Genomic DNA, 13,792 nt, shown 5'->3' on the forward strand with positions numbered 1-13,792 from the left:
GGCTTCGTCCTATTTCTCTCTTTTTTTTCACGATGAATCGACGTCGACGTTGGTGCTGCATGCATGGATTATTACTTTTCGTGTGATTCTGCACGGGAGAAGAAGCTTTTATTCGATCGTCTCTAGTGGTTGGGCAACAGGGCAAGTGAGAACTCCAGATTCTGGCAGCGAAACCGGCAGGTTGCCGCTTCATGCGCTCATCCGCGGAAAAGTGGGACGACCATTTTATATTTGGGTTGTCAGCACTATAAAAATATCTGATCTTCGTAACATTAAAACGTTGAACTTGCCAAAATGATGAAATATATTCGTATAACAGCTCATTTGGTATCACTCATTTCATTTCATTTCATTTCGTACAAATATAATGAAATCAAATTTTTAATAGGATTTCAATTCGTTTAATTTGAATTTTGGATTCAAAAATAATGTTTGCCTGTCACATGAATTTGTAGAGTGAGAGACAATTCTGGAGAAATGATAGCATTTAGAGAGGAATTGAGGTTACTTATATATTTTTTTGACAGAAAGACGTAATGTAGGGGAAACCCCTAAAGTACAATTGTGCGCACACGCCCAGCCAAATAAGTTGTTTCTGGAATAAAAAATGAATTTCAGAATTTTAGGCCCAAATCATGAGTACCAGGGTGCCAAAGGAGCCACAAGAGTTAAGTCAATGAATCCCTGCAAAACAAAGAAAAATTAAGTCATGAAGAGATTTATCTAAACAAGAGGGTTTGTCCTAAATTGTGGAAAAAATATTGGTCATACATTCGTTCGTCATACTTTCCGTGAAACATCTGTGTTTACAAATCACGAAATACCTTATGGTTGGTCATAATTCGGGAATTTCTTTTCTGGATCTGACATGAAGGTACTCCCTCCGTCCCATAATTCTTGTTGTTGTTTTAGTACAAATTTGAACTAAAACAACGACAAGAATTATGGGACGGAGGGAGTAGATTTTATTAGTTATTTACTTTATTTGTTACATAACATTTGTTAGTTACTGGGAAAACTATAATCTGCAAGTAGTTGCGTCCGTGCCCTGTAATGCACATAGCCTTTCCTAAGTTTTCAAAAAATTATGAAAATACATTATGGAGGTAGGTTAGGCTACCTATTATGCACCTGCAAAAGTTTATCCAAAATAATGACCATTTATAGCCTGCGCAGAAGAAAAAAAATGTGTGGAGGCACAAGATACAACATAAGCTATGTCCATGAAAAGAATCACATTTTTTAAAACTCAAAACGATCATATACAATATGGGATACGGGAGCAGCTACTTTGTAGATAATACACCTTCAGAATGACTGCCATTATCGTTTAAACATTGGTGAGATGGAAAACTAAAATTACAGGAACTACAGAGTTTTCAATCTCAATTTGTACTTAATTGCACTAGACGGGTTTACTCCTCCGTGGAGCAAGATTTGATAGACAACTGTAGTTCTTATTGGCACAAGCACACATTTTAGAAGAGTGAACATATAGTTTAAGTAAGAATAAATCTAGTGCCCAAGTTTATAATCTTTCTTTTTTTCATGTAAAGTATAAGTTTTCGATGTGGAAGAACTGAAGAAGAATACCAGTTCAAACTTGTTTTTACGCCTATTGATCGAGTGTGTGCACGACCTTGTTCATTAACTTTAAAAAGAAGAAGAGGAAACTACATATTTTTTTATCCCTTGATTATGTTAAAATCTAAGTTTGTTCTTCAGTTGTATACGGGATATTGTTAATCTTAGAAGTGTCAAGACATGGTAAAAGGAAAATAAATGTAAAATATTATTAAGAAGGGAAATAGAAATATTCCCAAAAGTGATTACAGATTGTTGAAATTTTAAAAATGATAACATTAATAAAGGTAAGGGAAAAACCCCGAGTTCTCCTTTCTTCTACATTTTAAAAATGGTGGTAGTTTCATTTGTTTTCCAATTCTCAGATTTTTCTAGCTAGAATATTCTTGAATTTTCTAGATTTCCCAGGTTTCTCCCTCCTTTCTTTATGTTTCTTCAAAATTCGCATGTTTTCCTTTATACGCAAGTTCTCGTTATCCTATAAACAATCCAAAATACTTTTTTAATTATATTTTCCCCAATTTTATTTTAAATAATAGAGTATTCCAAAAAGATCTTTAGTTTTTTCCTTGATTTTCGTCCACTTTAATTGATTGTCTTTTCTAACCTTTTGTGCTAACTGGATATCACAGTTGTGAAACGCTGCCATGTTATTGTCAAAACTTTCTTCAATATGGCAAGGATCACCCCGCAAAAAAAGGCAACAAACAAAAACTAGATGGATTTAGCTCTCGCAGGACCAAGAATATTCGATACAGGAGCCACAATATCACATTTAAATTTTGAGCTATGGAAAGTACGGATTTTAGATTGTCAAACTTATCGAATGTAAACTAGAGCCTAGAGTGGTAAATATGTACAAGTACTTGGACAAATCTTTTTTTAATGGAAAAATTGTAAGAAAAACCACTACAGTATAAGGATTTGAACGCTACCGAATGGAGTTATTCACCCACAACTCCACCACCACACCAAGAGGTGTCTTTTTTTATTTGGTCATATCTCAATTGGGTGGTCAAAGAAAGAATGGTTTTGATCTGATGCTATAGTTGCAAGGTGTAGTTCACAACAAACAATGTTTTTACAGCATCTTCAACAGGGTCCCTACTCAATTTTTAGGGGGTGGAGGCAAAAAAACTCATCTTCAACAGGGTCCCTACTCTAGGAAGGTCCCTACATCAACTCCTCAAGCCCCCCTTCCGAGGACCCCCAAGGGATTCCCTACTCTCTGCCACGTCAGATTTTGCCATCTTCCTCCCTCCGCGTGTTGCACATCCCGTCGGCCTTCCTTCTCTCGCCGTCACCTGTCCCTCGTCGGTGTCACATCTGCCGCCACCTCTCACTCATCGACGTCAAATCCCGCCGCCACCACCCACTCACCAACCGCCGTCATCGCCAAGTCCTCGCCGCCCCGTGCACAGTGCCGCCAAGTCCTCGCAGTCTGGCTCATGTGCATCGCGCCACCGGCCGCGCCGCACTCCGCGTCTCAGCCAGAGTGGTCTCATGGAGAAGAAAGGGAAATAAAAGAAAAAGGAAGGAATAAAAGACAAGACAATGACATATAGAATTTAGGGGATGTGGAATAGGGGCCACTGCCGAAGAAGTTTATATTTTTTGGGACCCTGGAATTTGAGGGGGGGGGGGGGGTTCCCTAGATGTTGTTTAGGACCCTGCTTTAGGGGCTACTGCTAAAGAGCTCATTTAGCTTCGCTCGACCCAGCGGAACCGTCCCAAATGAATCGGCTCCATAGATTTATACAAGAGAGAAATGCACCGCTGGTCTATAAACTTGGCGCATTTGTGCAAATTAGTCATCGTATTTACAAATTGCTAAATTCAAGTGTTAAAACTTGACAAGTTTAAGCACCCGAGGTAAAAAACACGATTTCATAGTCTCGGACGCTGATGGGGGCAAGGTGGACTATGGTTTTGAAACATAGTCCTGGTTTTGAAACATAGTGCAGGATTCCCGAATTTGGGAAGCCGGAGAGGGCGACCCAACGAGGCCTATGTTGGAAGATCCGGATGACCGTATCTACACAAAACACCAAAATTACGAGTTGCTAGCGAGTCTAGCGACAGGGGAAAGGGGACACCAACCTTGACCGGGACAAGTACCTACTGCCGAGGACTTCCGTTCGTTCTGTTGCCCTGCTGTAAATTGTTGTTCCACAATTCCCTAAAATCAAAAGTTGTTGTTCCACAACTAGCAACGTCGTTAAAAATCTTGAGGCAAGATGAAGCCCAGTTCAGGTTACGCTACTTTGGAGGTATTATTTGGCCCGTGAGACTTCCTAAAACAAAATAGGCCCATGAGGGCCCGAGAGAGAAGGGGGGAGAGAGAGAGAGAGAGAGTTGAGAGAGCAATTTTTTCACAAGGCACAAGCCCTCTATCCTCGACTAACTGAACATTTATTGGAGCAATATGCACCGCATTTTAATTTCCAGGTGACGAATTTCGTTTACAGACTGTAGAACAGAGCACACTACCCGCAGAAAGAAAAAACAGAACACACTCGCAAACAACAAACACCTGCAATTCGCATGTCTGATGGCTCTCAAGGAGTTCACTGTAGTACCACTCGCTCAATTCGATCGGATACGACATGGAAACATCGATCGTACGTAATACACAGACACACTGTATACACGACAGCTCGAAACAATCTTGTTCTTTCTTTTTGATGGTATATAATCTCTCTGATATGTGTTTGCCTTCTCACCATCTCAGTTTGTCCGGGAAGTACTGGGGAAAATTCAGAGAGAGAACATCGCGTCAGAGGTGGTACAGTAAGATTTTGTTTACAGGAACTGACACTGCAGAACATGTCAATATGATCCTCAGCTGATATCAGAAACAGGCAGGCGCGTATTACCTTCTCGATAAGTGACATGTAGTAGGGCTTCACTTTCTCGACGTCGATCCTGACGCTGCTCTTGCTGTACAGGTCATACTTGCTGCAAGAACCATGCACCAAGAGTGTTCAGCTGTTAATTCTTTTTTTTTCCTACCCATAAATATTCAGTTTCATTTCGAGTGCACGAATAATTTAATAGGCTTACTTGAACACATGCAGCCATTTCAGGTTCTCGTTGTCCTCCTCGTTCATCAGGTGCATGTAAGCTCCATGCTTGTGCAGGGCTGAATAAAAAAGAAGTCAGTAACCTTACTTAAAACTGCTAGTGTGGCATAGGGAAAAGAAAGAGAGAGATCGTTGGCCGCGCTTACGGTAGAAAGAGTGATATCTGATGATGAACAACCCTGCAGAAGGAAGGGTGGTCTTGTTCTCCTTGGCCACCTGAGAGGAACAGGGCAAAGAACATTTCAGAGAACAATTGCAGATGAAAGAACTGAATAATTTGCTCCATTATACTCTGATGCTAAGGCGATGGATGAGGGTTTACCAGGTACATGTAGTCGTCATGGCCCCAGGACATGAGCACGTTGTCCAGCCCACACCCCTCGGAGTAGGCCCCAAACTTTGTGTTGAACTCCGGGTTGTGGTAGTCAGGGTTCTCCTTCAGATACTGCAAATTCGCACGCACGAACAAAGCAGTTTCAGTCTTTGATCATTCATCGGCCCAATTTACTGTTTTGGGGGAAGAATATATGCGATAGGAGTACCTTGAAGTGGACGTTGCATTCGTCGAACGCGCAGCCGACAGGGAAAGTGTCACCTGATGCCATGAGACCCGTCAGAGAATCATATATAGTTGGAAGGAATCGATCGACCAGGGACCGGTTCTGAAGATTTACCTACGACTGCCCATTGAGGGAGCTCTCCAAAGGTGGGATGCAGCAGCACCTTCCCCAGATCTGCACGTCGTGACAACCCACATGAGGCAAAAAAAAAAAAAACAGCTACAGACCCAGATTTTTCCCGAAAATAAAAATAAAACGCTGATCCGTGGGACCAGTCTGTCGGTGACTGCTCTCTAATAGTAAGAGATGTTTTTAGATAAGATAGTAAGAGATGTCTTGGATTACGTATTACCGTGGATGAGTCCGGTGAGGTGCAGCCAGTCCTCGTCCGGGTAGTCCTTGCGGATGGCCTCGGCGGTCTGAAGGAGGTGCTCGATCTGCGGCATGTCGAGGTCCGGGTCGCTGTCGTCGATGAACTCATTGAGCAGCTCGATGCACTCCCAGATGCCCATCTCCGTCTTGTCCAGCTTCCCGTACCCCTCCCGCATCCGCTTCACGAACTCGTACGTCTGGTTGATGTGGTTGCTCCGGTAGAACTCCTCCACCGTCTTCTTCCGCTCCGACTCCGCGTCGTAGTCCCTGTAGGTAAATCAACCGTCGCGTCCGATTTCAGGGCCGTGGTATATATCTTTTATTTTATTTGATAATTAAGTTCAAACTTAAGCGAAAAAATTTGGGTCACGAGAATGGAACCAGGCTAAGGGAATGAGTAAAGCACGCGGTGTGAGGACAATGCCGTGGGCAATCGGAACTCACAAGCTTTTGAAAGATTACAAGAAACTGATTCTGTTTGACTAGTTCAGCAATTTAGAGGCGATTTTTTTGTGTGTGTGGATATGTAGTGTTTAATGTTCATTACTCCTTTTTCTCTACGAGGAAAAGTGCTATTTGTTTGAGTCCATTCTAGTACGAGGCGTATTCACAACATCGTCACACGTCTCTTTCGTTTCGTCATGTGACCTTTTAGCAGCAAATCCCAGCAAAAAGAAACGTTTTTTTAACGGCAAAATAGAATGAAACCCAGCTTGCTCTTCATCCCCCCCCCCCCCCCTATTTTTTCGGAGAAAAAAGTTTTAATAATAGCAAAAACAACATTGATATACATATACGTCTTGTTCGTAAAAAACAAATTGGTATAGGTCCTAAAACACGCCATTGCTTACCTGAAAGTATGGCCGAAGGCGTTGGAGTCCGGCACGGCAAACCCGCCGTCGAGCACCAACTCCGCGGCGTCGCCGGCAGCCTTCCTCTCCACGGCCACATCTACAGCCACCCAACAAAAAATTCCAACTGTATAAATATCATAGCGATCCCAGTGTTTCTGTTTATGATACAACCTCCAAGAAGCATCGACACTTGATCAAGACTCAACAAGAAACGAAAAGAAAGAGGAGCACACAAATCAGATGACAGAAAAAGGCTCACCGAACTGAGGCTGCTCAATGATGATGGTCATCTTGAATTGAAGAAAAAGGATCACCGATCTGAATCCTGATCTTTTCTGCAGTGGCAAGAACAGCAGCGAAACAGAGTCCAAGAAAACGGCAATGGGCGTCTCTGGTCTGGCTATGCAAGAGGAGGCAAATCCCCAGACGTATTTATAGCAGCGGATCGGGAGTCTGGGCCCGGTTGTCAGTGACTGATAGTTGCAGCGGTAGACGAGTAGTATGGTGCGTGGTTGGACTGGGCAACAGCTGTGGGCAACGGAGGCAGTACGAAAAGTAAAACGTGACGACGTATCTGTGGCGTTATCCTTTGAGGATTTCGATTTGTTTAATGGGCAAGTGACTCAGCCATGGCGTGGAGCTATGCCTGTGGATGACGGGGACAGCTCATGCTGCCTGCGTTCTTCTTTCCTTTTTCTCGGTCTATTAGGTCACGTAGAATAGTTGATAAGACTCTAGACATTTCACGTCAGTTAGAAAAGATAACAAAACATGTTATACAATGAGTTATTTTTTAGTGTTCTATCTTACAATTAATGTTTACATGAATAAAATTAAATAAATAAATGTTAAGAAAGTGAAATCTAGTACAATGGTAAATTTGCTTTATCTTTGCCTTATCATTCTTATGAAGAGATCATCTCTTAATTAAGAGAAGGCTTGTGCCTTTTTTCGTTTCTCTCTTCCACATCAGATTTTATCCCATGTGACATTGCTAAAAGAATGCGGACGTCATTCCATTGTACATGTCCTTATTGTTTACCTATTCTCTAGACCCATTTTTTTATTTCATTGTACGTCTTCTATTTTTGAGAGGTAATGATCTTATGGACGAGCGTTTGCTTAGCCCGTATTAATGGACACAGATTTAGTAGCACAACAACGCCAATTAAATACAAAACGGAGGAAGTAATTAATGCCTTTTGCTGACATCGGAGGAGGGGGAACGGGCAGGAGATGTTGGACGGTGTCGGGGAGTCAGGTCGACCATTGCTATGCTGACAGTGAAGCACAAGGAACAGGTTGGCCCGAGAGGACTAGCAACGATGGATCCGTGGAAATTGGAGAGTGGCGGGAAGAAATCAAAGCTACTTTGGTTAAGGTTAATTGGCAGGCTTAGGGACTGCATTGCATTGGGGTGGGGTGGATTACGATAACTCAGCTTTTCCAACCAGTTTTTTTTTTCACAAAAAGGAAGACATATTGATTAAATAGAGAAGCCAACAAAAAGTCTGCTGACTAGATCTAGAATAAGCCGCCGAATCATGACTAACCTTATTTCGTGAACGATCAATTTTTGAAATCACAATCTAACTCTCCGAAGCTATCAACCTTCTGGGTTAGCTTCAATAACCAGGTTACGGTGCCTGGATCGATCAAGCCCCTCGTGACTTAGCATCGCCTTGGCTTGGGCACAATCAGTCTCGATGACGATGGGAAGTTCCGTCCACTGAATCAAAAGGGTGAGGCTCTCCATACAGGCTTCCGCTTCTAGGGCCTCTGGACAATGCCGTAGGCAATCAGTTTTTCCTATTTTGTGTTTGACTAACCAATTTTTTTTTATTTTCGTGTGTATTTTTTCAGATTCGATTATAAAAATAAGTTTAGCGCAGCACAGTTCAGCAACGCTAAACTGCCATGAATAAAGCATAGATACAAAAGAAATCTCGAGAGAGAAAAATGTCATCATATTCATACGTGTAAGCTAATTAAATGAGACAACCTAATCTCAGTTGATTTAAAAATAGTTATTTTCTCGGTCAACAACCGTAGTCATTTGAGGAAGATTTTCTCATCATTATTTGTATTTACATGAATTTTACAATAATCTCAACGATTGGATAAGACAATTGTTAATATCAACATATAAATAATCATTTCCTAGTAGTATAGTCCTATAAATAGCAAAACCAAATTTAAATACATAAGCCGTGTAGCTCACACGCCTGGTTTCCTATACACGAGGAGATCCGCCCCCGGAACAGGGACCGGTACGTCGTTCCGCCTGGTGCGCTTGGCGTGACATGACCAACCAACTGCGGTACGTACAAGCTCAGGTTGCGTACCTAGCTAGCAGATTGGTTACACACTGTGTGTTTTTTTCTTTTTCGAAAAAGTTTATTGTTTAGGTTGAGGATGCCCGCGCGACCCGCTGGTTGCTAAAAGGTCGCTATCTCTCATCGCGGCAGCGTACGGCTAAGAACGCAGGTTAAACATGCGTAATGGCCGTACATCCTAGCAGTCGTCCACTCGTCCAGACGATGTGCGACATCCATGTGCCTAAGGGCTCCTTGCGGCGGCATGTCACGTGGTATCATTTCCGAAACGCTGCAAGTTATGGCCATTCGTGTAGCCGGAAATTCCTACTGATGAATGTGTCCACTGGTTCTGGTCTTCTGGAGAAAACACCCCCTGAAGTTTGTTCAGGCCAGGCCAGGGGGTCTCCCGGCTGAAAGCATCCGAATATCACCCGCAAAAATAAACGCCTTCCGTAGCGGCAACACTCAAAACGTTGATTAGTGGGGGCAGTATTAATTCTTGACGTTTTGGCAGTATTAATTCTTGACGTTTTGGCGCACGTAGAGCTACGAGTGCGCACGCTTGCGCTGTGCCCCCCTTTCTTCTTCTTTTGTCCGACAAAGAGGGCATAACCCTTCCTTGGAGAAAGCTAGCTCGATATCCGGATTTGCTTGCACTTCATTGCATAAGGGCATCTTCAAGTGTAAGCTCTCATTTGTCCTCCTCATTTGTCTATTTGAGAGGTCTTTGGATAAACGGAGGTGAACAAAATATCAAGTTGTCCAATGATAACTTCTCATTTTTCTCTTAATGAGTCTTTAACACGTGGGCCAAAAAGACAAGTGAACAAAATCGTACTCTTCTCAAATTTGGTAAAGAAATGAGAGCTGCGGACCACTTTTGGACAAATGAGCGTTCTCATTGGGTTGTGTATTTTGCTCGTGGACCCTGAAATGGATAGATTTGGACAAATGGGAAGAATTTGAGGAGTTTCCTTGGTGATGGCTTAAACATGCCAAATCAATGTCCGGTAAAAAAAAATGCCAAATCAGTGTGAATTTCGATCGTATACGCGCGACATCGCAACGGTCAGCCGAACCGTGATACACATGTTAGCAACCAACGTTAAGCTCGTGCTTTAGGCAACGGGTGGAACTAACGTGAGCTAGTGCTCCGGCACGTCCATTGGCCCAGGGATGCAGGAAACAAAAGGCTTTAAATTTTTTGGATCATGGGAATCCAAAAACACACAATTAATAAGAAAATGTATGATTGAAATACAATGACATTTGCAACTACAAGAATCGAGATACATCAATTACTTTTTTTTTTAAAATGGATGCTATAACGCAAGAAGACCAGATGACTTTAAGACTGAGCGGTAATTAATTGGAGTAAGAAGAAGAGAGGAGATGCGAAACTTTCAATTTTCTAACGAAAATTTTCCTGAGGTCAGACATAATGATTGGATTCCTCAAAAATTTATACTCCCTTCGTCCAATATTAATTGTCGAAATATTACATGTATCTAGACATTTTGTAGAAATAGATATATTCATATTTAGACAAATTTGAGACAAAAAATATGAGACGGAGGGAGTAGGAAAATTCCTATCATATGATTTTTTTGGGGCAACTTTATGATCCGAAGGACATGGATAGGAATAATTCTTTATGATCAAAATCTTTTTTTTCCTACAAAATTTCTATTATCCTAAGAGAGCCAAAAAGAATCTAGTTCCACTACCTGATCTTAATTAAAATTATGCGAACTCTTAATAAATGTCATTAGTTCCAACGATATAGTATATTTTTGAGTAAATTTCACTTTGTATACCTGAGTGTACAAAATTATGATACCATTTCATTTAAATTTATTGACCACTCCTTCCCTATTAATTTAGTGTTCCCTTATTTGCCATTTTGTGAAGTTGTGACGATGGATATAGATGACACGACGAGGCATGCTTATCTTTAGCCAGCCGGTTATGCACGGGCATTTCTATCATGGTCTGATCAGACCTGAGGATGGCAATGGGATGGGTCTGGACAGGCGGACCAAATTCATATCCATATCCACATCCATTATCCATCCACGAAAAGATCCGCGGGTCCAAAACAATACACATATTATATCCATCGGATATCCGAATATCCATGGACATCCATGGATCAACATAGAATGGCTTAAAAACAACCATAAAACCATATCCATATAGAGACCGATATAAAGCCTCTAAAATATGCAGCTTATATCATGGATTTAGAACGGTTGCAATAGCCATGAGACCATGAAGATATGTCTAATACTTCTCAAACTTCACTCTCATTGACTCCGACATAGCTCTTATAAGAGGGTGGTCACTAGCATGCCATTTTAGTATTGCCAAACGAATTAGGGTTAGAATTGGGGGGAAGGAGAACTATTTACATGAGTCATATAGCTAAATAATGAACCCACATGTCAGTAATTTATTTATTTTATTAAATACCGGGTATCCATGGATATTCATGGATCAAATGTGATATTTGTGGCCGCTCCACGAGTTGGTGGGTATCCATTCATGAATATCCATGGAGCGATATCGTGCTCTATATCCGTGAACCATGGTCTTAGACATCCATGAATATCCACTTTTTGAGTATCCACTGCCATCTTGAATCAGACCCAACTTGGTCGAACCGTCCTTTGGGTCACCGCACCACCATGCAGGCCACATGTACTCCACTGAGATTGGTTCACCACCATCGCTTTTGTCGCCACTACTAGACCGGTGCTGCCCATCCCTAAACCTGCTAGGTTGTGTGCTCTGTATAGAAAAATATGCTCCCTCCGTGCCAAAAAAAATTACGTGAATTTGTATAAACACTACTACAGAAACGGTTATGAGTAACAATCGAAAAATCATATCAGTAACGGTCGGGGCCGCCGTTACTAACTTCGTGTTACTGATGATACCCATCATCAGTAATGGTCGCCCGGACCGTTACTAATGTACAATCATCAGTAACGGTCGCACTGACCGTTACTGATATATATATACATCAGTGGCGGTCGCTCCTCCCGGACCGTTACTAATGTATATATCATCAGTAACGGTCGCGTCGCCGCATCAGTGTCGGTCGAGGGACCGACACTGATACATTTTCGGTATTTTAAAAAATAATTAAAAACACAGTAAATACATAGGAAATACACAGCAAATTATATACAGCATAGCAAATTATATACAGAATGTATCTCATCACAGAAAAATGTATCTCATCGCAAAAAAATACATATAAAGCTGCATCACATCACATCACATCATTTAAAGCATACAAATGTATATAAGCCGCATCATATAAAGCATATAAAGAATACAAATGTATCTCACTTCACGACATTGATTACGAAGTGTCAAAATTCCATAGAAGCATAATTACAAAGTGTCAAAATTTCATGGAAGCATATAAAGAATACAAATGAATCTATTGTCGTGGGTGAACCCTAGACACGACTTGTTCCACACGTTCGAAGAAGTCCCCACTAGGCTTGATGACCTCATTGTTTATGAGATGGACGAACTCCCTTTGAATGTTATAGACGACCCATTTAGGTCGGTGTCCCATTGTCATTCGGGGCCACCAGTACTCTTCCATCGCCGCGACTGACCCCTTCCACTCAGGCTTGAACATGCTGGCATTCTCCATAAGGATGTGACAGCAGTAGTAACCACAGAACACACTGCCGGGCGGCTGTTGCTGGCAAGGGAACCTGTGGTTGTGGTGAGGCTCGTCTTTATAACCTTTACCAGCTAGTTTTCCCTTGGTCGCCACTTTCCAAGCAGTGTTAATGAGTGATTTAATGGATTTTTAGAACCTACCTCGAACACCCTTCTTCGGAAGTAGTGAATCGAAGTAGTACACCGCGGACCAAGGCAAACAAATGAGTATTGTCACCCAATGGTCTCTGTCTTCAAAAGAAACAAACTTTAGTATCTAAGGGTGTATAAGAAAGACTGAATTAGAAAAAACAGACGGTTCCATATATAAAATTGAACTTACTCCAAATTAAGGAAGAAGAGGATGAAGTCGTCATCCGCGTATTTCTCGAGACATGCCACCAAGTATTTAGATGCCATGGTTCTTGAGGCATCCTTTTCTGGCTCAAGACTGATGTCACCGTAGTTAAACAGCGCGGGGTCTAGAATGGATACTTTTTTTACCTCCAATCGCCGCAGTTCTCTTATTTGGTAGCAGACCACAGCCTTAAGAGGTTGATATCAAGCCTTTGGCGGTTGAAGAGGTGGAACAGTTCGTTGAACTCCACACCAAAGGTGATAGGACGTTCCTGAATGTTTCCGGTTTCTTGGTCAAAGAAGCCATAGTCTTTTGGGATTCTAACATTGATCTGTTGGGCATGTTGTTCAGAACCAGCTGATGCTTGCATGTAGAACTGATGAAGCTCTTGCATCTCTCTGGACACGGCACGCAGGGAATTTTCGGTGACCATCGGTCTTCCAGGATAGTAAAGAAGCATCCGGTCGAACTCCCTAGCCACAAAATAGGATCCGTCTTCGAATCTCTGGCCTTGATATGGGTTCTTGATGAGAATGTCAGGCCTATTGTCCTCCCAGACTCCAGTTATTTCAGGCACATGGTGCATCTCATCTTGAGTGACATTGGAGGACTCCTTGATGGTCTTGCCGCCGCGCCCCTTCTTTTTATGCCTCCTCTTACTGTCCCATGCCTTCTGCTCCTCTGCCTTGTACTTGTCATCGATCTTGCGGCCACCCATGGACTCAGCGACACCCAAGAGAGAGAAGGTGAGAGGGACGCTTCCAGCCTGTGCCGACCCTGTGGTCTGGCTATCTTTGAGCTATGCAAGCATCGACATTGCCCGCTCTTCATCTCCGCCGGCATCGACAGGAGGAAGTATCCTAGGGGAAAGGCCGAGCGGCGAATGAGAAGTACCTTTCTGGGCGAAGGGAGATGGTGTCATAGAGGGCCGGCGCTGGTTGTAGAGAGATACCAAGCTCCTAGGCCACATAATTTGGTA

The 13,792-nt window shown here is 42.3% G+C and overlaps 1 protein-coding gene across 1 annotated transcript; it reads right to left on the reverse strand.

Moving 5' to 3' along the window:
- Positions 1-3,977: 3,977 nt before the first annotated feature.
- Positions 3,978-6,878, reverse strand: LOC100842424 (probable inositol oxygenase). Its single transcript, XM_003563704.3, has 10 exons — positions 6,713-6,878; positions 6,451-6,550; positions 5,580-5,866; positions 5,342-5,401; positions 5,210-5,262; positions 4,990-5,112; positions 4,814-4,883; positions 4,648-4,726; positions 4,461-4,542; positions 3,978-4,330 (listed from the first exon to the last, which is right to left on the reverse strand). Exons 1-10 carry the CDS (start codon positions 6,741-6,743, stop codon positions 4,304-4,306), a joined length of 912 nt encoding a protein of 303 aa, XP_003563752.1. The 5' UTR covers positions 6,744-6,878; the 3' UTR covers positions 3,978-4,303.
- Between the last annotated feature and the right edge of the window lie 6,914 nt (positions 6,879-13,792).

The sequence above is a fragment of the Brachypodium distachyon genome, chromosome 1 (assembly GCF_000005505.3).
Source record: "Brachypodium distachyon strain Bd21 chromosome 1, Brachypodium_distachyon_v3.0, whole genome shotgun sequence".
NCBI lineage: Eukaryota > Viridiplantae > Streptophyta > Magnoliopsida > Poales > Poaceae > Brachypodium > Brachypodium distachyon.

Bases quoted from the DNA above. Each gene is read 5' to 3' on its own strand.
- LOC100842424 (XM_003563704.3), bottom strand. From the start codon at position 6,743: ATGACCATCATCATTGAGCAGCCTCAGTTCG. The intron at 6,551-6,712 runs GTGAGCCTTTTT...GGGTGGCTGTAG, and splicing joins CATTGAGCAGCCTCAGTTCG to ATGTGGCCGTGGAGAGGAAG. The intron at 5,263-5,341 runs GTAAATCTTCAG...TCATGGCATCAG, and splicing joins CCCTCAATGGGCAGTCGTAG to GTGACACTTTCCCTGTCGGC.